General features: G+C 43.3%; 1 protein-coding gene across 4 annotated transcripts in view; it reads right to left on the reverse strand.

Annotated features, from left to right (window-relative positions):
* Positions 1–23,811, reverse strand: part of Abcd3 (ATP binding cassette subfamily D member 3) — a 221,766-nt gene that overhangs the window by 149,436 nt on the left and 48,519 nt on the right. For 2 of the 4 annotated variants that reach the window (XM_051165702.1, XM_051165700.1), the window contains exons 21-23: positions 21,180–21,284; positions 17,816–17,872; positions 15,969–16,283 (exon numbers count right to left, since the gene is read on the reverse strand). The exons of 1 other annotated variant lie outside the window; for it this stretch is intronic. In XM_051165702.1, the coding sequence (XP_051021659.1) occupies positions 16,206–16,283; positions 17,816–17,872; positions 21,180–21,284 (240 nt within the window). In that variant the 3' untranslated portion in view covers positions 15,969–16,205. Of the gene's footprint in view, positions 1–15,968; positions 16,284–17,815; positions 17,873–21,179; positions 21,285–23,811 lie in introns of those variants that run through there. One more of the 4 variants, XM_051165701.1, reaches the window with a different exon arrangement.

The raw sequence follows: 23,811 nt of genomic DNA on the forward strand, positions 1-23,811 counted from the left end.
AACAGTTGTTCTTCTGAAAGTGGTATTTGGTTTCTTTTTGTTCCTTTACTAGGTACTTTTGGAAGTTCAAAGCAATTGGCAAACTTTCATATAAAATGCAGGATATTTCTGCTTGGGGCATCTTTGTGATATATGTATTATAATTCAGCACTTTAACTGACAATGGGAGGATTAAACATTTGACAGCCAGCTCTATTTTTATAAGATCATACAAGAAAACTACAGTTTTATGATTTAAGGTACTTAATAATGACTATGGTTACCACTATATATTTATATAAATTGTAAATGTTTTGTATGTGGGATTTTCTATTTATATAGCTTCTATTTGTATATATTGAGATTATTTAATATACTTTACTATAAAAAAGATGACTGGGAATGAGATTATCACATTTATATCTTCCATTTATTATTGACTACTTAGTCTTTATATTAGGTAACTTTGTGGTGGTAACAATTGATCTTAGCAATCTTAGTGGCTTCAAACAATGTTCAGTATGCACTCACACTAATGTTGGTAGGGGGTGGCTCCTTACAGTGTCTTCTCATTACAACACCCAAACAAAGAAGGGTCCCTACTGGGATCAAAGCAAAGGTGAGCACACATACATAGCAAAAACAAAAGAAAAGACCCAGATTGTTGTCACTTTTTATAAAAGAACATTTTGGTTATAATTACATCATTTTCCCTCTTCCCTGCCCTTTGACCCTTGGACTCATTCAAATTCATGGTCTTGGCTCTTCTGCTCCACACTTTGGTTGACATGGCTAAACAAGTCATGTGCCAAGCCTGACAGGACTGGGCCTCTTGAGGGACCCTAAGGCTCATGGCGGGGATGCACTCTCACAGAGGAGGAAGAACGCACTGTAACCTAGTAGAGACTGAGAGAGATTTCTCCCCATAGTCCCTCACTTGCAATGTGGATGAGGCTGAAAGAGAAAGAAATCTGCCTTCCATTTTTATGGTGACAAAAACTAGAAGGATCAGGAGGGGAGTGAGGTAGACAGGGTGAAGTCTCTAGACTGAGGCTTCTTTGTGGGCAACCACTGGGTTTGGCTCTTGGGTTTGACCTCACTGAGGAAACTAAGCACAGGGACTGGGTCCTGCTGAGTTGACTCAGTGACTCTGAAATGGAGAAGTGAGTGAGACCTTCAGATGCGGCAGAAGTCTTCGCTGCGTAGAGAGAGGATTCGGACAGGGTGAAGATATTCTGAGCTGGGTGGACTGCAAACCTGCCTTGGCTTCCCTCTGGAAGGCCGGGAGTTGCCAAGGGCCAGTTTAACTCATAGGTTTTGTGTGTTCACTCAATAACAGACCTGTCCAGGCTGCCCCACTGCACAGGCTGAACCTGCTTGCACCAGTGCAGCTTCTGTTACCATAGCAACAAGCCTGTGCTGCAGAGTCCAGAAAGAGCCAGGCAAGGGGGTCATGTCCTCAACGAAGGGATCCTTCACCTTGAGTTCCTGCTCCCATGTCCTACCCAGGACATAGAACTCCATGTACCACATGAAGGGCAAAGCAGCCTCCAGGGGCTGCTGACCTTGCATTTCTCCACCAGGAATAATGATAGCATTATTATGTAGTTCACGGCTTCATAATCTAAGGAATTTGAATTATCTGCAGACTGAAAGCAGGTCTGGATATAGTGAGGTATGGAGCTGCTCACAGCGGGAAGGAGGCATTATACACTTGGTGAGGCTGAGCTGGGTTTTCTGTTCTCAGTGATCAGGTTTTCTGCTCCTTGTAGTAAAAAACACCCAAACCAACACTGTATCATCACTAACATGGAATAAGCCACCTATGGTGGTCTGAATGACAATGGCCTCCACAGGCTCATATATTCAAAGGCAAGGTTCCCAGTTGGTGGACATCCTGGGAAGGATTAGGAGGCATGGCTTGTTGGAGTATGTGTGTTGGGCTGGTGTGGCACTTTGAGGTTAAAAAAGCCCATGCCAGTCCCATTAGCTCTCTCTGGCCCATGCTTGTGAGCCGAGACAGAAGCCCTCAGCTGTTGCTGCAGCCCATGCCTGCTGAGGCCATGCTCCTCACACCAGCTGCATGAACTCTGCTCCTCTCTGGAACCAAGCCCTAAATCACATGGAGCTTCATCACGGCCAATGGACAGTAACTAAACAGGACCTAGAATGGAGCCTTAAGATGCAGAGAACTCCTAGTATGAATACATTTTATTTTTACGAGTTCACAACTATCTGAAGACTTTGCCGCTGAAATCATCTTTCTCTTGCATGACCTTTCTCCCTTGTTTGGTTATTTCTATCAGAATAAGACATATTATTTTCTGTTCCAAAATACACTCTTTCCTCAACTTATAAAAGGTGGTCCCTTGGACAGCATCCCCTGACCTCCAGCTTGTAAACGCTGAGTTGCCCCAGTGCTTGAATGCATCTCCACAAACTGTCAGTTACTCTGCATTATGTCCACGGCCATGGCCTAGGATCTAGAGTGCATGCTGTCTGCCTGCAGTAGCTAAATGCTGTGCCTTCCAAATATGCACTGTAACCCCCGCTTCTTTTTTTAATTAATTTATTCAGATTACAATTTAATTGTTATCCCATCACTTGTATCCTCCTGTTCCTCCTCCCTCCCTCCCACTTTCACCCTATTCCCCTCCCCTAGGTCTATGACCGAGGGGGACCCCCTCCCCCACGTTATGGTCATAGGCTATCAAGTCTCATCTTGGTAGCCTGCTTATTCTTTCTTTGAGTGCCACCAAGGCTCCCCACCAAGGGGAGGTCATCAAATATGAGCCCCCACTTCTTTTAACATTCAGAGCTGAAGTGCAGCCCCAGCTGCTTACACAGCGTGCTCGGTATCCAACAGGGATCTTGTCCACACCATCCAAGGAGGAACTAGTTCCCACTTCAAACCTAGTTCTCTGTCAGTCTTCCCCATTTCAAAGAATGACACCGCCATCCACTCAGGCCAAGCCCTGGCATAATCATTAACTTCTCCTTCCATTCCCCATGCCGCTTCACTCTAAACGAAGTTGGCCGGCATTGTGGTGGTTAAAGTAGATTCCTGTTGCAACAGTTACCTCCCCTCACCCGACTTGGAGCCACTTTGGTGGGTCTGCCCTGCCAGGCAGGCCACCCTTCCTTCACTACCCACCCCCTTACTCCTGCTGCCACCATGACATCCACAACAGCGTCACAAAGCCCAAGGACACAGTTATCATAACATGCTCATCTTTAAGACTTCATTTTTACTTTAGCCCTCATATTTTTTCCTTGTCAATGGCAGAAATCACCCAAGCAGTCCAGTGATTCCCCACTGCTGTATGGTTTTTTCCTGAAGGCTGTGAGCAAACATCTACTGACATCAGATGGGACACCAGTGGCCCCATTGAACAGAAATGAACCTGAAAGCATAAGTGAAAACTGGGGTTTGGGTTTGGGTTTGGGTTTGGGTTTGTTGGTTTGTTTGTTTTGTGTTTTTTGTCAAGTGAAGTAACTGTTCCAAAGATCTTCTGCCACATGCACACCAACACAAACAATAATTAATTTTAAAAGGTTAATTTTTTAAAAGAACACCTCTTTTCAGCCTCAATTCTGTGAATATATATATATATATACATATATATGTGTGTGTGTGTATATATATATATATACACACACACACACACACACATATGGAGTATACCGATAAATAATTTACGAAATCACTCTTTTCTGGGAGAAAATAAAATCAGCAAAAGAATAGGCAGGAACTATAAGACTGAGAAACTGTGATTTATTTTAAATTAAACAGATCTTTTTTTTTTTCCTTTGAGACAAGATCTTGCATGTAGCCCAGGCAGGTATCAAACTCATGACCTGTTGCTCAGCCTTCCCAGCTTGGGAATTGCAGAGATGTGTGAAAAACTTCCAAAAAGAGACCTACAAAACACTGAGAGGTTCCTGACATACAGCTTTAGACACACACACACACACACACACACACACACACACACACACACACACCGCCGATTTTCAAGCACCACCAACAAAAAGTTGCCTTAATATAGTGATTAGTCTTCTCTGACAAATGTTTCAGGTTAGAAAAAAAGAGATATAACCCCAGAAGGGCAGGGAGCGTTTCCCTCATGCAGACTTATGGCAGCGTTTCCATCACAGTGACAGGAAGGGGAGGAGTCATCAAGGGTTCCTGAGAAGGGTAGACAACTGGACAAGAGTAATCAGGCTAGATTACAAAACTACTAAAAAGCCCATGGATGGAAGACAAAATGAAGAGCCGTGAGGGAAAGGGTGGCCAGATGGCTGAACGAGATCATCTTCCCCAGGTGCCTATGACTACGTTGTACCATTGCTAAGGTGCGGCACTGTCTAGGGACCAGCTCTTTAATATCCTATGTGGAAAACTAGTTAGAAGTTGGCATTCTTGGACCCCAGCCAGAATCAGACTTTCCAAATGTTGTGTGTGTGCACTCTCTGAGATCTCCCTAAACACTTAACCCACCATTCCCGACGTCCTTCAGAAAGATAGGTGGGGGACATGGGGTGGAAGGGAACAAGCTGTTGGCGCGTGCTCATAGCAGAGCTGCAGACCCACCACCGAGTGCTTTCTGAGATGCGCATGGAGGGCCTCTGCCCTGCCCACAGCTGCGTGAATGGAAGGTTCCTCGTTCGGGCCTCAGTGGTGGGTGCCTTGCTTCTCCGGCTTATTAAATGCAGCTCATGTATTCAGATTCACTGATGTATTCATTATTCTCAACTAACTCTATGTGCCAGACATTATGGATTTTATATAAATATGACAGGCATCGGCTCAATTCTTACAGAACTTGCATAAGTGTAAAGTGTCAAACAAGCCATTATAGCCGTGCATAAGTGTTATGATGGAGAGCGTGAAGAGGCTTACAAGATCCACTTAGCTTGAACTTGTAAGGGTGTTGTAGTATCTCATTGAAGATAAAGAGTTCACCAGAAGAGGGGAAGAATGTGGCAAGTGTTTCAGGAGGATGAACGCCTGCCCTGAAGCATCCGAACTGCACCTCGGGCACAGCTTATGCCATGTAAGCATGCCTTTTCAAATCTGGGCTTCTGGGTTTCAGACGCTGCCTAAATGGGTCTGGCCTCAAAAAAAAAAAAAAAAAAAAAAAAAAAAAAAACAGAGTAGGGCCAGTAAATATGGCAAACATGGCAAACAAATTACAAAACTTGGAAAAAATTAAGTGTTGATAATAATTTGAAGTTTAAGGTGCTGTTGGTTCCTTAGGAAAAGTACCACGATGTGCATATGTACCTTAGAGACCTCTTCCAAGCTGAGAAACCACATGAGCATAGCAAGTCTATGACACGCTAAAGCTCCATTCTTTCGAGTTTTCTTGAATATACTAAGTTCTAAAGCTACATATTAAGCACCAATTTATAAAAAAAAAAAAATGAATATAGACACTTTCAAGAGCAGGGTGCTGTGGCACATACCTGTAATCCCAGCACTCGGGAGACAGAGGTAGACAGTTCTCTGTGAGTTCGAGGCCAGCCTGGTCTACAAAGTGAATCCAGGACAGCCAAGGCTACACAGAGAAACCCTATTTTGAAACACTGGCAATAAAAAAAGAAAGAAAGAAAGAAAGAAAGAAAGAAAGAAAGAAAGAAAGAAAGAAAGAAAGAAACTTTTAAGTACTTCCAGCTAAAAATGAAAGACATTTGTCCCTTCCTTTCCTTGCAAGACCCCGCACACAGAATATTCAGCAGCATTAAAAGGGCTTTAATCTACACGGGATATTTATCCAAAGCAAACGATACATATGAGAAGAGAAGTCATAAAACAAGAGGCAGAAACTTGCTAGGTGGAGCCGAGAACATTCTAGGAGTGAGGAGTGAGAAGTGGAGACAGAGAAAGGATGAGAAAAGGCATTGGTAATTGCCACACACAAAGAAATCAGTACACTGGCTCTTCTCAACAGCAAACTAAAGATAGCAATAACCACAAAATTTTAAAGGACAGGCTGGAGAGACAGCTCAGTAGTTAAGAGCACTTGCTCCACATCAGGTAGCTCACAATCACCTGTTAACTTCAGTGAGCTGGAGGTGTGGAGGAATGTCGTGAGTGGATGTAACAACTGTCAATAAAGTGCTGTTTAGCCAATCAGCTGGGCAGAAGGACAGGAAGTGGAAGGCGGGACTTGCTAGGGAGAGGGTGGAGCCAAGATGGATAGTTGAGAAAAGAAGAAGAGAGGGTTGACAGTTGACAAGGCCAGGGAGAGAAGTCTCCGAGGATCATAGTGACAAGTACTTGGGATATATGTGTTATGAGGTTTAGAGTAGTTTCTTTATGTTAGTTTACAACCATATTTGTATCAGTTTAGATTCTGCCTAGTGTAGTGCTGGCAGCTTTAAAGTATGTTTCAGACTCTGTGTCAGTTATTAGCCATCTTAGGCCAAACCAATACAATTTACTGTAACACCCAGGAATCTGGCCAAGTGCTGGGACCAGGAGCCTCACCCTGATCGCTCTATGTTGCCCCTAAGCAAGACATGGGACCTTGAGACCTTTGACCTCAAGGTCCTTCCATTGTCATACAGAACCAAGCAACACCTGGACCAGCCCACTAGATGTGGAACCCAGGCCAAGCCACTGAATGCTAAATGACGCCAGAAGCCAGTTATGCTGGGGCATGCAAGTGAGCTTCCTGGGGACAGTCGACCATTTTTGCAAGGCTATGATCAATATTTCCTGAAGAGGCAAGGCCCCAGAGCCTTTGACCCAGGACTGCTTCTCGCTGCCTTTCCATCCTTGTCATTACTGTATTTCTCATCTATCTGACATGGCAAAAATCCTCACTACCTATGCTCTTGTGCAATTGCTTCACCCTGTTGAGCAGATTTCCTGCAGATAAAACTGAAGATTTACTTCCATGTAATAATACTGTTTAGACAAATTGATTTTATAATTTTTATAGCGATTTTATAAAATTACCAATTTTATTCAAGTAACTTCAAGCCCCTCCTACAGTAGAGCAAAAACTGCTAGAAGTTTGTAATCTTCACCTGTCATTGGCACATGCATTGACCTAGGGAGAAGAGGCAGATTTATGACCAAAATAAACTTTCCTCTAGGGTATGGTCTCAGTATGTACTAGGACAAATAAAAATTATTGCCTTAAACTTTCAGTGAACTCATAGATAACTGAAAGATGCAGTCTTAATGGAAAGATATGTAAACAATAACCCTGCTGAAGTCCCTTGGACCCTGTGAACCTTAAACCATGTCATGAAATACTGTTGTCCTGAAATTACAATGAACTGTGAAATAGAGACATGGATAAATTATGCCTATGTAGGCACAAGCAATCAACGATCTTGATGTAACTACATTTTATCTGTTTTGTGATCATTGATTCCACGGTCATTTTTCCTCTGATGTAAAGATTTTGTATTAGATGTTACATAAGGACTGAAGACAAAGAATAAAGTGTGTGGGCTGCATGACAGAGCTTGTTCTATGCATCACCCACCAAATAGGTCGGACTAATCATCTGTACATATTGTCTATATATACATACAGATGTATTGAAGAGCGCAGAGTGACTCCAAGCTCTGGTCTGTCACCTCCATTTTACTGGATACCCTTTGCCCCACATTCTCTTTACGTACAGGAAAATCCACCTGGCTTGCAACAGCCCATAAAGTGGAGATAAAACTGCATTAATGAAATAGCCTTGAGCTCTTGCTCTCTTCTTGTTATCGCTAAGTCCACACTTTCTTCCCGCTTGAGCTCACTCCCGGCTATGGTGAGTGGCTACACCCTGGAACCGGCTCTTGCTCAACGACTCACCCTCGATTTGCAAATTCTTTCTTAATCATGCCCTGAACATCTGTTTGTGATTTTTATGCTTTAAAAGGAGCCTGCTCGCTCACTACAGTGTCACAGCTTCTGTTCCCAGTCCTGAGTGGGTTTCTAGCTACAAGTATTTTCCCATGGTAAATAAAGTTGCTTCTGGTTTTCTTCTGAATTTGGTGGTTCTGTCCTCATTATTTGTGTGACTCCAGACCCCAACATTTTGGTGCATTGGTCCGGAAATTGCAATCTGAGGACACCAAGTCTCTGTAACTTTGTTCTTTGGGTCCTGACCAACCAAGTTTTTCTCTAGCTTCTGTTTCAAGTGTCTGGACACACTGGGACTTGACAAACTGGACAGGCAGAAGAACTATTGGTCTTAGAGCCAGAAGGATTTGGGGGATGCCTCAGCCCTTCCTCTGGCTGTTGGGTCATTCATTGTGACCCTCCAGGACTGAAACAGGTCTACACATTTCTGGGGGACTGTCAAACAGCGCTCTTCTTTCTGTGTCAGCTGGTCTTCGGTCTCAAAACTTTCATCTTCTCGTCTTGTTTGCTGTCGGTCTCCTTGTTGTTTTAACTACTGGTTTAGTTCTAACCACAGGTCAAACTTCATCTCATTCATAGACCCCTTTGGAACTTGTCCTTTCTCAGTTCCAGGACTTCAGAAGTACTGCAGCTGCCTCTACTGCCTGCATGAAACTGGAGCAACACAAGACTTTTTGCCTTGCCTTGCCTTGCCTTCTGAGTTGTCTGGGCTTCTGATGGCTCTTTAAGCCTTAAGCTTATCCTCACAGTCCAGGTTCGGCCATCCCGCTCATCTGGACCAGGTTCCCTACATCATGACCTGGCATTATCTCCTGGTCAACTCCCTTCTTGGTTAAAGCCTTTTATCCTCACCCCAGGGAATGGAACCACTATTCTTCCTGTTCCATCAAAGGAATTGAAGGAGAGATCTGGCCGACCTACCACCCCTGCAGTGTTGCCTCCATCATCAGATCCTGAATTAGAGCATCTTTCCCTCCCTACAACCCCAGGTCTCAGAGGCAGGCAAGACCTGCCACCCCCACGACTGGCTCCTTTCCCTCCCCCTAAATCTTCTGCTCCATCGCAGAGTCCTTCCCCTCTTCCCTTCCCTCCTCACCATTCACCTTACAGGCCAAGTTTGCTTCATACCCAGTCAGAGAAGGCCCGAATCACAGCTTCTACTGCCCTTCCTCTCAGTGCCACTGGGCCACGTGACTTGGATGGTAACCTCTTGCTTATTTTCCTTTTAGTACCACTGAGCTGCACAACTGGAAGCTCCAGACTCCCATGAAGCCACAGGCTCTCATTGATCTTTTGATACTGTTTTATTCACTTATCAGCCTGCTTGAGATGACTGTCAGCACCTCCTTCCGGTTCTTTTGACTAGTGAAGAGAAAGACCGGAAAGCGCAAGAATGCCACAAGTTAGTCCCAGGGTGAAACAGTGCCCCCACGGATCATGAACCGATTGCCAAGAAAGCCTCCTCCACCTCCTCACCTAAGGATGGATAGGATTACAAGACAGCTGGAGGTAGGGAGTGGCTAAAGGTCTATCACCAGATTCTTATGGGTGGTCTCCCAGCAGCTGGTAGGTAGCCCCTAAATTTATCCAAGGAAAAGACTGAGTCACCAGGTGCATTCCTCGAGCGCCTGATAGACACCTACCGTACCTCCACCCCGCTGAACCTCGAAGCACCTGAAAACCAGATGGCAGTCAGCATGGCTTTTGTCAACCAGGCAGCCCCAGACATGAAGAAGAAATCCCAAAGGCTCCACGGATTTGAAGGTAAAAACTTATCTGAATTAGTGGCCACAGCCACGGAAGTTTATAGTAACACAGAAGCACATGAGGATAAACAAACGCGAGGTTTAGCCGAAGTGCTGCTAGCCGCAGACTGAGGTAAAGGGTTCCTCAGAATTCAGAAGCCAACAACTGACCTGATCACCCAATGGGCAGGAAAATAATGAGCGCCCAGAACAACCCCATCTCAAAAAGGAGCAATGGGCCTAAGGAGGGGGATGGGCCATTGGAAAAGGGAACGCCCTCAATGAAAGATAAAACAAGGGGAAGCTGTTGTGGAAGTTTTGGTTTATATGTGAACATGTTTTTGTTTTAACCCTAGGTATGGGATATAGGGCTGCTCCATTCTGTCCACAGCTGATAACTGCCTCCTGAGAGGGCACATGATGTTTGTCAGCTGTGAATTACCTCATGTGGGGGTGTGATCTTTGTCAGTGGGGGATAAAAGCCAGACCCAAGGAGAGACTGGGAGCTCCAAGAAAGAAGAAAGCTGCTGGTGCTTGCCCCCTGCTGCTCCTGGTTGCTGTTGATGGGGTTTGACAAGAAGTTGGAATTACCCTGAATCAAGGATTGGATTTGCCCCCAAAAGAACCAGAGCCATAAACAGCAGGAAGCAGCTAAGGAAAACTTTGCCCTGTCTTCCCACTATCCTTCTTCCTCCCCTACCATGTTGGGGCATTGGAGGGGATTGGGGTGGAGTAGGGAGAGATTTAAGGAACCCTAAATAAAAAGAGTTGGTTAAAAGTACGCCAACAGGAACCTAAAAACTGTCAGAAGTTCCTCAAACTAGTGGGTCAGGATGATTGAGGGGGACAGGGCTCAAAGGCCCTCCTCAAGCCTTGGGTAACCCAAGAAGTAGAGGGGGCAATCAATTGATTTCTTAGTGGATACCAGGGCCCACCACTTGGTACTCAAAGCCTCTTTGGAGCTCATATCAGGAAAAGTAACTTGGGTCCAATGGGCCACCGTAACAGCCTTGTATTCTAGCACCACCAAATGGACCGTGGCTGAACTAGTAGTAATAATAACAGGACTAACGAAAGCCCTCCAGTTGGTGTGGGACAGAACTGTTAACATCTACACAGGCACTGGTATGTTTTTGCAACAGCCTATACACATGAAGCCATTTATCAAGAAATAAGACTCTTAACTGCCAAAGGAAAGGCTATTAAAAATAAACAAAAGACTTACTGTCAGCCCCTCTGGCTGCCAAAAAGACTGGCTATCATCCATTGCCCAGGACACCTAAGAGGGGACTCCTAGGAAGCCGGGGGGGGGGGGGGGGGGGGAGAGCAGATCATGCAGCCTAGGAGGCTGCCATGGCCACCACCAATCTACTGATAACCATGCTAGCCCCAACACTGCCTGAGATGCCAGAATATTCTGTTCAAACAATAAAGATTTTGCCTCTTTGCCAAACACGGGGGTTAAAGATGGATGGAAGGACACTACAGATAAGACTTATCCTCCCAGCTGAACTGGCCAAGTTCCTGACTCACCAAATCCACAAAGGAAAATATCTTGGCTAAAGAAAAATAAAAGAGCTTCTGAGACATTCAAAATGTAAGATCTTTAACTTAAACTGGTTAGTGGAGAACCGTGTGGCTTAATGCCTTCTTGGTCAGGCTACTAAATCACAGAGAAACGAGACCCCTAAAAAAAGGAGGGGGAAGGAACTTCACCTGGAGTCTACCAAGAAATAGACTTCTGGTAAACGTGGATATAAATACCTTTTAGTCTTTATAGAGACCTTTTCAGGATGGGTAGATGCTTATCCTACCAAAAAGGAAACAGCCTCCACAGTGCCCAAGAAGATCATCAGTGAACTCTTTCTAAGGTATGGACTGCCTTCTATGATAAGATCAGACAATGGCTCTGCTTTCACCTCTAAGGTAACACAGGACCTACTTAAAATACTGGGGACTAATTGGAAATTATATTGTGCATATCACCCCTAGAGCTCAGGACAGGGAAAAAGGATAAGCCGGACCCTGAAAGAGACCCTAAATAGATTTGACTCTAGAAACTGGTGATTACTAGATGGTCCTCTGACCTTTGCCTTGTTCTGTGGGTTAACACCCTATGAAATCATGTTTGGTAGACCCTTCCTCTAGCTCTAAGCTCCCCTCGGATGTTATGGCTAGGGTATCTGAATATAAATTTCTTAAGTCCACCCAGGCACTTCAGACAGTTCAGGACATTTTCCTGAGGCACATTTAGGAGCTGGCCCCTGCTACGCCACACTGCCACAAATTGGGTGATCTTGTCAAAAGACACAAGGAGGCCATAGAAGCGCACTAGAAAGGGCCTCATACTGTGATCCTGACTACCTCATGGCTGTCAAGGTGGATGGGATCAAAACCTGGATCCATCAGTCATACCTCAAACAAGTTCCTAATGAACAAGCTAACGATCCGCACCAGAGGCAAAGTCTCCCAGCATCCTGAGGACCCGCTAAGGATAATAAGGGCCTCCAAGCCCTCCTAACCTGGCTCCTTGTGCTTTTACTCTGCCTATACCAAACAGACCCCCCTCCCGCCACCTCCCACCCCAAGTATCATGATTACCACAAGATCCCTCAACAGACCCACTGACAAACTTGGTGACAGTCGCCTTTCGGCCCTCAATAGCACAAACTCGAATTTAACCAGAGATTGTTCTCTATGCCTAGACCCCAAGCCTCATAATGCCATTTAAACTCCTGGCATCTGTTCCAACAGACACTACCTCCTCATGTACCCTGGAATTTATGACCCTGGGAAAACTGTGAGGAAAAAAATACCTGCTTCAAGTCCCATAATTACTCTCTGGAATATACAACGTACTCCTTGATTTGCCATGATCCAGATGTTATTTGTGGTACAAGAAACCTCAGATTGTCTTGGATAAACAGCTCTCATGAAGTGGCAGTCCTAGAGGCTTTGTGTTCACATGCACTATGGGGCTACACTCCTCCATCTATGAGAAACTATTTACTCAAAGACCAGAGCTATGCAGTCTAGCTCAAGTCATGCCCCGAGTGTGCTATTATGGAGGAGCGGCTGGAAGGCTACACCTACAGGCCTCCTTGGGGAGCTGCTCACACTGTTCCAAGCATGCAGCATCTATCCTAGTACCTATACTGCTGGGTCTCAGGATAGTGGGGTCCATCACCTTGGGCACAGCAGCCTTAACCACAGGACAAGCTAACTACCGCCACCTCAGTGAAGCAGTTGAGATCTCCTCCATCTACAAGAAGCCACTTCCTTTTTAGAAGGCCAGGTAGATTCCCCTGGCTGAGATGGTGTTACCAAACAGTCCCTAGCAGGCTGTAGACTCCACTGGCTTAAGCCTCTTTTTTGCAGCCTGCTATTATTCAGCAGGAGACACTAACCAGAGAAAAGACCTCTGGTTGCAGAGGAACAAAAGAGCCTGGATAGCTCAGTCTGTATGGCATTAGATATTTAATCTGAAGGTTCAAGTGCCCACCTACTCTTTCCTTTTTGATTGTCTGCAGTGATCAGTGGACACACAAGTTTTTCTCTTCTAGAGGCTTCCTTTCCCTTTGTGTAGACCCAAATAGACAGAGCCATCAGCCTGGCAGCTCAAGAATTAAAGTACAGGGGGAGAACCCAACAGTAGCTGGCCTCAAATTCTGGTGTCAAAACTGGACATAGTGTTTAAAAAAAAAAAAAAAGGAAGGGTTAAAAATAGACAGAGTGAATTGTCTGTGTTGGGAGGGAGTATGTTTCAGTTTTCTGTTATTAACATTCTAATATGACACATACAATGACATGTTTATAGAGGTCAAACATTTCAAGCCTTCATGAACTAAAAATGAATGATAAAGGATTAAAACACTATGAGCAGCTTCTCACAATCTGTAATGTCAAGCCTAACAATAAAATTCAGTCACTAGACAAAGGCCAAGGTTTTAAAGATATGAAATTATGTAAGAAAAATATTACTGCTTTACTCACCCTATAGTTGTAAGGTGTGGGGAGTGTTGAGATACACTTTTTGGAGGCCCATTGAGAACGTCCAGTGAGGCATCAGCGGCTCCTAAGACTCCTCAAAAGACCCTGGTCCATTGCACAGTGTTGATCTACTAGGGACTTCTAACACACTAGTAAAGTCTCAAAACAGACATGAGGCTAGGGTGATGGCTGTCTCCCCCTTCTTTATAGAAATCTCCTGAGGAGGCCTCAAACCCCCTTTGCCCCCATTCCTTACAGCTACACCAACCTGACTGATTGCTACTGGTGCATGAGACTAGCATGGGATGGTCTGATTGGCTCTTAAATCATTTAAATGCATATACACTCCACCATAAAGTTAGAACCACACCTAAGTCTGGTCCTGGGATTCTGGGTGGGGTCCTTCACCAATCATCCCCCTTCTCCCGGTTCCTAATCCCCACAGTAAGGCCGAGTAAAAATCCCTCCCCCCCCCCCTCTCTCTCTCTCACACACACACACACACACACACCCGCTCCAGTAATGCTAGCAACACTGCTGACACACTTTCTCACTACGTGATAAGAACTTTAGGACATAGAGCAAAAACACTTGATTTGCTGAAGGCCATCCATAAAGTTTTTCCACTTGCTTTCGTATTTATTGTTCAGGTTAAGCTAGCATCTTCAGTGTAGCTTGTGATAATTATGCAGAGAATGACTCAGCAGTGCCATTCCTGTTTGGGAACACTGCTCTATAGTCAGCCCTAGAAAACCATCATTGTGTTAGAATACACTAAGATTCTCCTGAAGACTCTCCTCTTTCAAATGATGAGCTACTTTGTTACTAGATTTAAACAAGAAAGAAATTTGGAGACAGACAAAAAGATGAGGAAGTTGGCTGGCAGCCTTGGAGTAGCCTAGAAATCTGAAAATTTACAGTTTCCTTATGCTTTAAAGCCTTTCCAAGGATGGACCATCTTTTAGGGTCCTGGTCCAGCTCGTAGCATTTTTCAAGATATAAACATTTGGTGAGGATTTTCTTTTCTAAGGAAGAAATGCAAATTAAAAAGTGTATATTAGCTGGGTGTACAAGGGTAGAGTGTGTCTTTAATCCCAGTACTCAGGAGGCAAACTCAGGTGGATCACTGTGAGCTCAAAGGCAGCATGCTTTACACAATGAGTCACAGGCCAGGCAGAGCTACGTAGTGACACCCTGTCTAAATGTAAATTTCACTTAATAAGGTTTTGCAAAAAGACCACCTGGGTGCTGAAAACACTCTCTGAATGTCACCATTTAGGCAAAAGAATAAAAAAGGACAACAGTTGTGTAGGTTTTCCAATATTTTTGTTGTTGTTGTTTTAATCAGAACAGAAAATAAGTATACAAGTATGCTAAGGAGACATGGTAAAATTGAATGTGACATATTTACGGAATCAATCCACCAAGGTTATTTTGGTAGCCAGTGATTCTGAGTTATGCAGAAACAAGATTATCAAATGCCCTTTCAGAGCCCACTCGATAAAACTGATTTCATAACCACTAACTGATCATGTCCAGTCTCGGCTCTTCTTCGTGCAAACAACACATGTAGTCACTAATGGTGCCCGGGGAGCCAGACTGACTTCTCAACACAGTAATCCAGATACAAAAGCAGTTCTACAGGAGGCAGAGACAGTTCCTAGGACATGTCATTCCCCGGTGTGCATGATAATGTTTAGCATTTTAAAAACTAAAGCCACAGTCAAGGACAGCAACTGCATTGCATACTCAGTGCGTTGCTTCATGTAGTGCCTCTGCAGACGCGTGGGGCTCACCACTACACAACGACATCCCTGATAGACTGGTTCAATTCTCTTCACAAAAATCTAAAATTCTCATAAGACCTTGGGCTGAATATCCAAACACTGAGAAGACTGGGTGCAACGTGTAGAACCACAGGTTGTAAGCACAATTGCGTACACATTGTAGTACACGGCCACAAAGATCCTTCACACAACTCAGTCTGAAACACAGAGGGAAACATTTGCTAGAGAAAACCCAAATGGCTCTCCTGGAGTCAATCACACCTGAAGGCATGAATGAGGAATGAGAATAAATGTAGCAGCTAAAGAAAGCTGCTACTGTGTAATAACTGCTGTCTTGTATCGATGGTACATAGTTTAATAATACAATGTCACTGGCTTGGTTCCCGCTACCATGGGGCACAAAAACGAAACTCAAGACTACTTTGTTAGAACAGCTAATGAGCCCAGTTTTAAATAGGGTTCTTCATTAAAGGAAAAGATAGAGCCATAAAAGTCAAATTAGCTGACTTCAAATGGTTTACATCCCAGGATGAATCAGGTTACACTGATTTAAGCCCAATTTAATTCAGGCAGGTTTTTTAACCACAAGAATAAGGACATTCTTAGTATATAATTAATAATTAAACCAACATATACACAATTAGCAATAATCCTATACAATATTAAATGTTTTAACATGTTTCAATTATCCTATATCTAGTTATTTGTTGCTGTTTTTTTTTTATTTTAGAAAAACAAGCTTAACTTTATTTTACAATGCACTTTGCATTTACGAATGCACTCTGCTCATTATCTTGTTTGAAGAAGGTGAAGTTCTCCAGATGGTCTCTATGATCCGAACTCAACTGTCTCTTCTGTGATCTTTTTGAATTCGTAATTGCCTCTACCATCCATATGCAGGTAGTACTGTGGGAGAGAAGGCAGTAGCTAAGAACAGGTATGCTTACTACACGCATTGTCCTTGGCTGGTGCCATAGTTCCAGCAGGACCCCTGGGCCCAAATCTGCCTATCAAAATGTTCTTCTTGTAGGTTTCTAGGACCCTCTGGATCCTTCTACCTTGCTATTCTCCCATGCTTCTCTCATCTAGAGTCCCAATAGGATGTCCTCCCTTCTCTCCCAATTTCCTGGTAAGTGAAGACTTTCATGGCACATGCCCCTTGGGCTAGTGTGCAGATATAAGTGAGTATATACCATTTGACTCTTTTTGCTCTGGGTTAACTCACTCATTATGATCATTTCTACCCAGATCTAGCCAATGGACAGGACATTCTCCACAGTTGAGAGGAGAGTAGGGTCTGACTTTCACATGAACTCTGGTGCCCCCTATTTGACCCAGACCTTTTGGCACTCAGAGGAAGGATAGCAGGCTACCAAGAAGAGACTTGATACTCTATGAGCATATACAGGGGGAGGAGGTCCCCCTCAGTCACAGTCATAGGGGAGGGGAGTAAGGGGAAAATGGGAGGGAAGGAGGAATTGAGATGTAATATGAATAAATTAATAAAAGAAAATTAAAAATAAATAAACAAACAAACAAACAAATAAATAAATACAGGTATGCTGACCCCTCCAGGAGAACTAACAAGACTTTCACACTCTGCTTAGCGAGAGCACAGGCATTCCACAAATGAGGAAGCTTCCACAGCTCTGAACTGCAGCTCAGAGCTACCACGTGGCCCTGGCCAGAGCCTGGTGGCAGTGCAGGTGGCTTTACTGGTCAGCTCCCAATCTTCACTATAACACCTTTTGCTCAGATTCAGCAGAGAAGAAAAGGAGCTATACAGGTGCCTTCTGAAGACATAGAACAAAGCCTCATGTTTTTAGTTAGCATTTGCATGTAAAGATTTGCCTTTTCTGTTTATTCTCTGTATTGCTATTTCTTAGTGGGGGTGGGGAGGGAGGAAAACAATGGGAGAGTTAGAGAAGGAGAGGGAATGGAAAGAACCGTGTTCCCGACATAACTCCACCAACCTTACGGACACCGCCCAGAATCCACAGCACCACTGTCCCACTGTCAACGTCAGTGCAGTATCTCTGTAAGCTGCCGAGACTAACAGACCCTATTTTACTACACTGCAAACACGCTGTCTCCCTTATAGTTCTGAATGCTACTGAAAATCTTCCCAAAAATTTGTCACCCAATTTTTAAGACTTTCTTTTCTTCTGTCAAAGCTGCATGACAATGACACAGCTTCATTTACCCTCCTCTCTAATCTCAGTAGACCAGACATTGTTTATGTACATTCTGGCTTCAAAATGATGGCAGGAATAATGAACAAAGGCCTAGTGTATGCTGTAAAGCTCAACATCGCCCTTTTGCTTAAGGCGTATAGCTACAAGATGCCACACAGCATGAAATCTAAAATCAGCCACCAATGTTCACATATCTACATAAGATAAGCATTCATCATTCCATAAAAGCAAAGAAATACAAACCTCATGGTGTTTCCAAAGGGATTTTCTGTGTGAAACAGTAAAGAGGGTGATGCCAACCTATTTCAAAGAAAGGATTAGAGTTTACATCAGTAACAGTGAGCCACAAACTACACACACATTTTAATTTGTTATTAGGAAGCCATGTTCAGGGGTTGCAATAAAGAATTAAAGTCAAAACAGATCCCTTATGTTTGACTTTTCATATGTTATGAAAAACAGTAAGATAAGAGCAGCAAGAGGCTAAAATCAGGAAAGCTAGTAGGAGCAGTCTGCAGCTCCCTACTGTAGAGTCTCACTTTGGAATGTGGCTTGGAGTTCAGATTGAGAGTGACTACTCCATTGTGTCTAGAAGGTTTTAAGGGAGAATTCCACATGTGTCTACAGTAACGTGTACAAATACTGAAATGAGCAAGACAAAGCTTAAATACCTTTTGTAAGTTTGGATTAGGTTTTGCCACCCAATAAGCTTATTATATTACTATAAAAATGTTTCAGTCTTGATCCAGCTGTCAGGATTTCTAATGCACTTCAGATTTTCAGAGAAACATCAACAGATGCAACCGAAGTTGCTCTGCATCAGTGGTTCTCAACTGGGTGATCTTTTTCTCTGGTGGGCATTTGCTAATGACTGAAGACTTTAAAATTTTACTACTGAGAACAATACTGCCACCTAATGGACAGACACCAGAATTGCTGCTAAACACAGTACAATGCCCAGGACAGTCCCTGTGTTGCCTTGCCTAGGAGTTATCTAGCCAATACAGAGGAGGCTGAGCAGTGCTGCCTTACAGCAGATCCTCACACACCTCTTATGTTTGGGAGAATCAGCAAGTTTTATTATGATTTTTTTTAAAGGGCTTATTAATTTTTATTTTATGCATAGGAGTGTTTAGTCTATATGTAAAGCTACCACCTCATGCACAGTGTTCTTAGAGGCCAGAAGAGGGCGCCAGATACTTTGTAACTGTAGTTATAGGCACCAAATGGATACTGGGAACTGAACCCAGGTCTGCATGTAGAGCAACAAGTGCCCTTAACCACTGAGTCATCTCTCCAGACCCTACTTTTATTTTTATTTCAACAATAATTTTAAAAGATTAGCCTAAGTAAATTCTGGATAATTTCTACCATGAAATTTTATGACTGGATTATTCAAAAATTCTGCTGGAACCAAGGGATACTCCTTAAGCTTTGTCTGGCTGCCGTGTACAATTAGGAAGACCTGCATAAGAAGATACGCACATTATCATCTTTGTTAAACATACATTTCAACTGCATCAAAAGCCTACTGAGACAATGTTTTTTGTTCCTCATTTTGTAATTGGAGTAATTAGAGTTACTTAAGCCAAAATACAAAAGCAAAAGCAAACGCTACCTTTCCAAAGGGAAATCTCACGCTCATGGCTTAGTTTCAGGAAGGAAGCACCACTGTTCTCTTCGATGGTAAACATTTTGAATTGAGCTTAAGTGTTGCTTTATTTCATCTGTAAATTTCTGCTGTCTTGTGTTCAGAAAAAGTTCTAGGGATGGCAAGATGCCTTAGCTGGTAAAGACGTTTATCACCAAGGCTGACAACCTGAGTTTAATTCCTGGACTGACATGGTGGAAGAGAACTGACTCCCATGGTATGTACACATTCGCTACATCAGCAAAAGGTTTTAAAAGATTATAAACTTAAGGGACAATTCCCTCATTTTCTGCTATTCATAATCAGTGCAATCTTAAATTATCATCAAAACTCCAACTAACTTTTCTTCCCTCAAATGGAATCTTTTACAGATTTACACAATCTTAAAAACATAAGAGCCAACAACATAGGACTGACAGGGGAAAGCCTTCAAGGCAAATATGGTCTATAAGGTCTTATGCACGAAAACAGTACAAACATCTCTAGTACCTGTAAAACTGAAAACCATTACTAATCATTACTAAATCATTACAAATCATTACTAAAGAGGATTCAAGAATAGGAAATAAGCCATTAAAGAAACAAAATCAATAGTTCAAATCTTCCAATGGAGAAGATGTTGAAGTTCCTTTCATCATCACACCACACTTTTCAATCTTTTATATGCATTTGAATCATGCAAAATTATTTTTGTTAATACTTGTCAAAGTTGGAGATTCCATATTTCTAACTAACTCCAGGTACTGCTACTGCTGTTGATCCATAGCAATCTTCCAAATAGCAGGAATTCAGTATAAATGTGTGTGTGTGTGTGTGTGTGTGTGTGAGTGTGTGTATGTGTGTGTATGTGTGTACGACAAGACTATTGTTACTTATTGTCAACTCCCCAAATATACATAGAAAATGTCAAAATGCTCCTGTAACTCGTTTATTTATGTCGGACCTCTAAAACAGAATATGCTATTTTTCAAATCTAACAACAGTACAGAGGGTTGCAGGAACTCCTCAAAACAAAAATCTCACCAGGGCTACTGAACAAGTACTTAAACAATGGCAGCACAGCCAGCCTCATAGTTATCAAATAAAAGAAATTGGTAAAATACTGTCCAGATAAAATAAATTAGGTAAATTTAAAACTACCAAGCAAAGGGCTGGAGAGATGGCTGAGTAGACAGAGCACTTGATGTGCAAGTGTGAGGACTTTTACGTGGGCGATAGCTGGGTGGGCGTGGTAGCCACCTGTAATCCTGTGTTGAGGATGCAGAGACAGGGCAGCAGCTGGCTGAACTAGCTCAATCAACAACCTCCAGGAGCCACAGTAAATGAAATGGAGCATGACTAAGGACACACACTGTGTCCTCCATATGCACCTTGTGCATGCACACGACCATACATGCAAACACACACAAGCACAGGCACATAAGCCACAAATACATACACACACAAGATAAGAATTTGAAAAAATAAAATTACCATATGGTTGCTATTGATTTTTCTTCATTTAAAAAGTGATACATAAGTAAAGTTAATGAGAGAGAAGATCAAAGGGCTTTTTTGAGGTTTTGGTTTGTGCTCTCTCTCTCTCTCTCTCTCTGGTTTGCTCGAGCTCTGTGTGTGTGTGTGTGTGTGTGTGTGTGTGTGTGTGTGTGTGTGTGTGTGTGTGTGTGTGTGTGTTAACTCTGAGTATAAGCAATTAAGTAAAAAGGAATAGATTTAAACACTGTACCATGACTAAAAATTGTTAGTGTTATCTTTAGAATGCATGGATAATGCCTTGTATTTAGAATACACTGATAATTTCTTGTACTCTGCTCATATATATTAGTTAGCAGCTTGAAGACAATACAAAGCATTACCTTTTAGAAGCAAATCTTGTTGCTTGGACTCTCCTTTTGGTACCAGCCTACGGTTGGACATGGCACACAGACACCCCAGCACCTGTGACATGACACTTACCTTCCGACAGTGGCTGTAAATGTAGTCTTCCACATCCACGCTAACTGCACTTGTGCATTCATCCAAAATAGCAAATTGGGGTTTATGATAGAACAATCTTGCCATCTAAAGCATAAAAGGAAATAGTCTGTGTAAGTAGAGGCTGACCTAAAATAAAACTAAAAAAGATAAACTTACTTCAGTAAATATGCCTTTTTGAGTTTTGTAGAGCTAAAATATGAAAATTACTCTAACTTAAAGGCATCACCCACAGAGATAAAAATAATATAAATAAAATGAATTTTTCTACTGTCATCTTAAACAAAAGAAGAAATACAGTGGGTGGGAAATATGTATTGCTAAGAAAAAACTGGTATGAGATGGGCCTGAGTTTTAAAACAAACGTTCACTGAACAAGTTTTGTGTCCTAAACCTTAATATTCCAATTCCAAGTAACTTGCTCGGATGCTGCTGCTCCAGTAACAGCATTTGTTGGTGTGTCACCATGTACATTCCAGTGCGCCTGTCAAGCCTGTGCTGTTGGTGTGTCACCATGTACATCCCAGTGCGCCTGTCAAGCCTGTGGTGTTGGTGTGTCACCGTGTACATCCCAGTGCACCTGTCAAGCCTGTGCTGTTGGTGTGTCACCATGTACATCCCAGTGCGCCTGTCAAGCCTGTGCTGTTGGTGTGTCACCGTGTACATCCCAGTGCGCCTGTCAAGCCTGTGCTGTTGGTGTGTCACCGTGTACATCCCAGTGCGCCTGTCAAGCCTGTGCTGTTGGTGTGTCACCGTGTACATCCCAGTGCGCCTGTCAAGCCTGTGCTGTTGGTGTGTCACCGTGTACATCCCAGTGTGCCTGTCAAGTCTGTGCTGTTGATGTGTCACCATGCACATCCCAGTGCGCCTGTCAAGTCTGTGCTGTTGGTCTGGGAGTGTAGTCTCAAGCTCCTGCTGATCTGACAAATGAACTCAGGGCTTACATTTCTTTCCTAGCAGGAACGTGGGACATTTTCCCTCACTTACATTCCAAGAGTATTCTATTTTCTGAAAATGGTCTGTCCTTGTCTTGGACAGATGTTCTAAGAGAGATCTTCATATTGCAAACCCAGCAGACATGTTCCTAACTCTAATCAACTTGTATTCTGTGAGACATTCTCCTCCAACCACTCCCTCCTTGAGTCACAGTGAAGCCACTGAGAGTCCTTCCCCTTCGCTGTTTTCTCAATCCTTTCTAGTACTTTCCTACTTGCCCATTCAGTGTGTGCATGTGGGGGTCCCAGATGCTTTTTCTTCTCTCCTAGAGCAAGGAGCTCAGTCTTTCTGGCCTGTTTCTTACCTGCCATCTCACCCACCCTCCTTTTCAGTCTTATGGAGTTTAAAGTTCATGTGTTCTTCCTTGTCTCTGCCATGCCCTCACCCCAAAGAACACTCATGTTCTGCCTGGATGACACCGCACCCTCCAGCTGGCTCTCTGCTCTTCTCCATTCTCCATATAACCAGGGAGCACCTACCAAATATGTAAATCAAAGAACCTCACTTGACTTAAAAATTCTCCACAGCTTCCCCTATGTCTTCTCTAAGGTCCTATATAATCCTCCTCCTCCCATGCTGATTTCAGCATTCCAGCCAGCATGGTCTCTTCCCAGTCAACTACTAGGAGCAGGGTATCCTAGGCCTTAGAGACTGCATATGTTACTCTGCCCTTTCTCTTCTTCTATTTTTGCTGTGGTTTTGTCTGTTTCTGTTTGATAGAGGCTCTCACGCTGTACCCCTGGTAGGCCAGAACTCACTATATAGCCCAGGCTAGCCTAAACTCATGGCGATCATCCTGCCTCTGACTCCAAAATGCTTGCACTGTACCTGTGCTATCACAACAAGCTTTTTCTTTAGGTCCGCAGGCGTGCCTCTGGTCCAGACATCTTTCAAGTGTCTGCTTAATGCTACTCTCTCAATCCAAGTGGGCCCCTTTTTATTGTAAGAGTCTGTATATTGCAAACAAGTTTATCTCTCTCTCTGTGTGCTTATTTAAGCTTTAACAGTCACTAAAGCAGAAACCATGAATCAACTACTACAATATTCCCCACACTTACACAGCTATTCCATCCAAGTATATAGCAAGGGGTTAACTTAGTAAACTGCTATTCTGGGGTTTACATCTATGTGCATGAGGTGAGGAAGAGGCAGCAGCCGACACTATCACATAGCTAGTTCACTGATGGCACTTCACGAGTGTCTCTCTCTGATCCATGAAACTATCCTCATCACGTGTGCATGGGTGTCTTCATCTCCCTCCATGCTGTCAGCTATCTGACTTCCCAAAACCAGGAAGTTGTAAACCGACATATTACCTGAGCTGAGCTTGATAAGCCAAGCATCTTTCACCAGCTCTAACATTTACTGTCTGCTTGGCAAGCCCAAAACTACTAAAGTATAGTTTCCTTGGAGACTGGAATATTCACAGTGATGATTTACTGGACTGTTTCAAAGATATAATGTGTTCATTTTTGTAATCTGCTTGGCATATTGCCTATCATCTGTTCAATACCCAAAAATTAGCTGTCACTGACCTAAACAACATCCTCTCCTTTTCAAATACAAAATGAGTTCTTCTACTGAGTGGTAAAGTAGCAAGGTAGAAAACGGAAGATTG

Source organism: Acomys russatus, chromosome 23, assembly GCF_903995435.1.
Source record: "Acomys russatus chromosome 23, mAcoRus1.1, whole genome shotgun sequence".
NCBI classification, from domain to species: domain Eukaryota; kingdom Metazoa; phylum Chordata; class Mammalia; order Rodentia; family Muridae; genus Acomys; species Acomys russatus.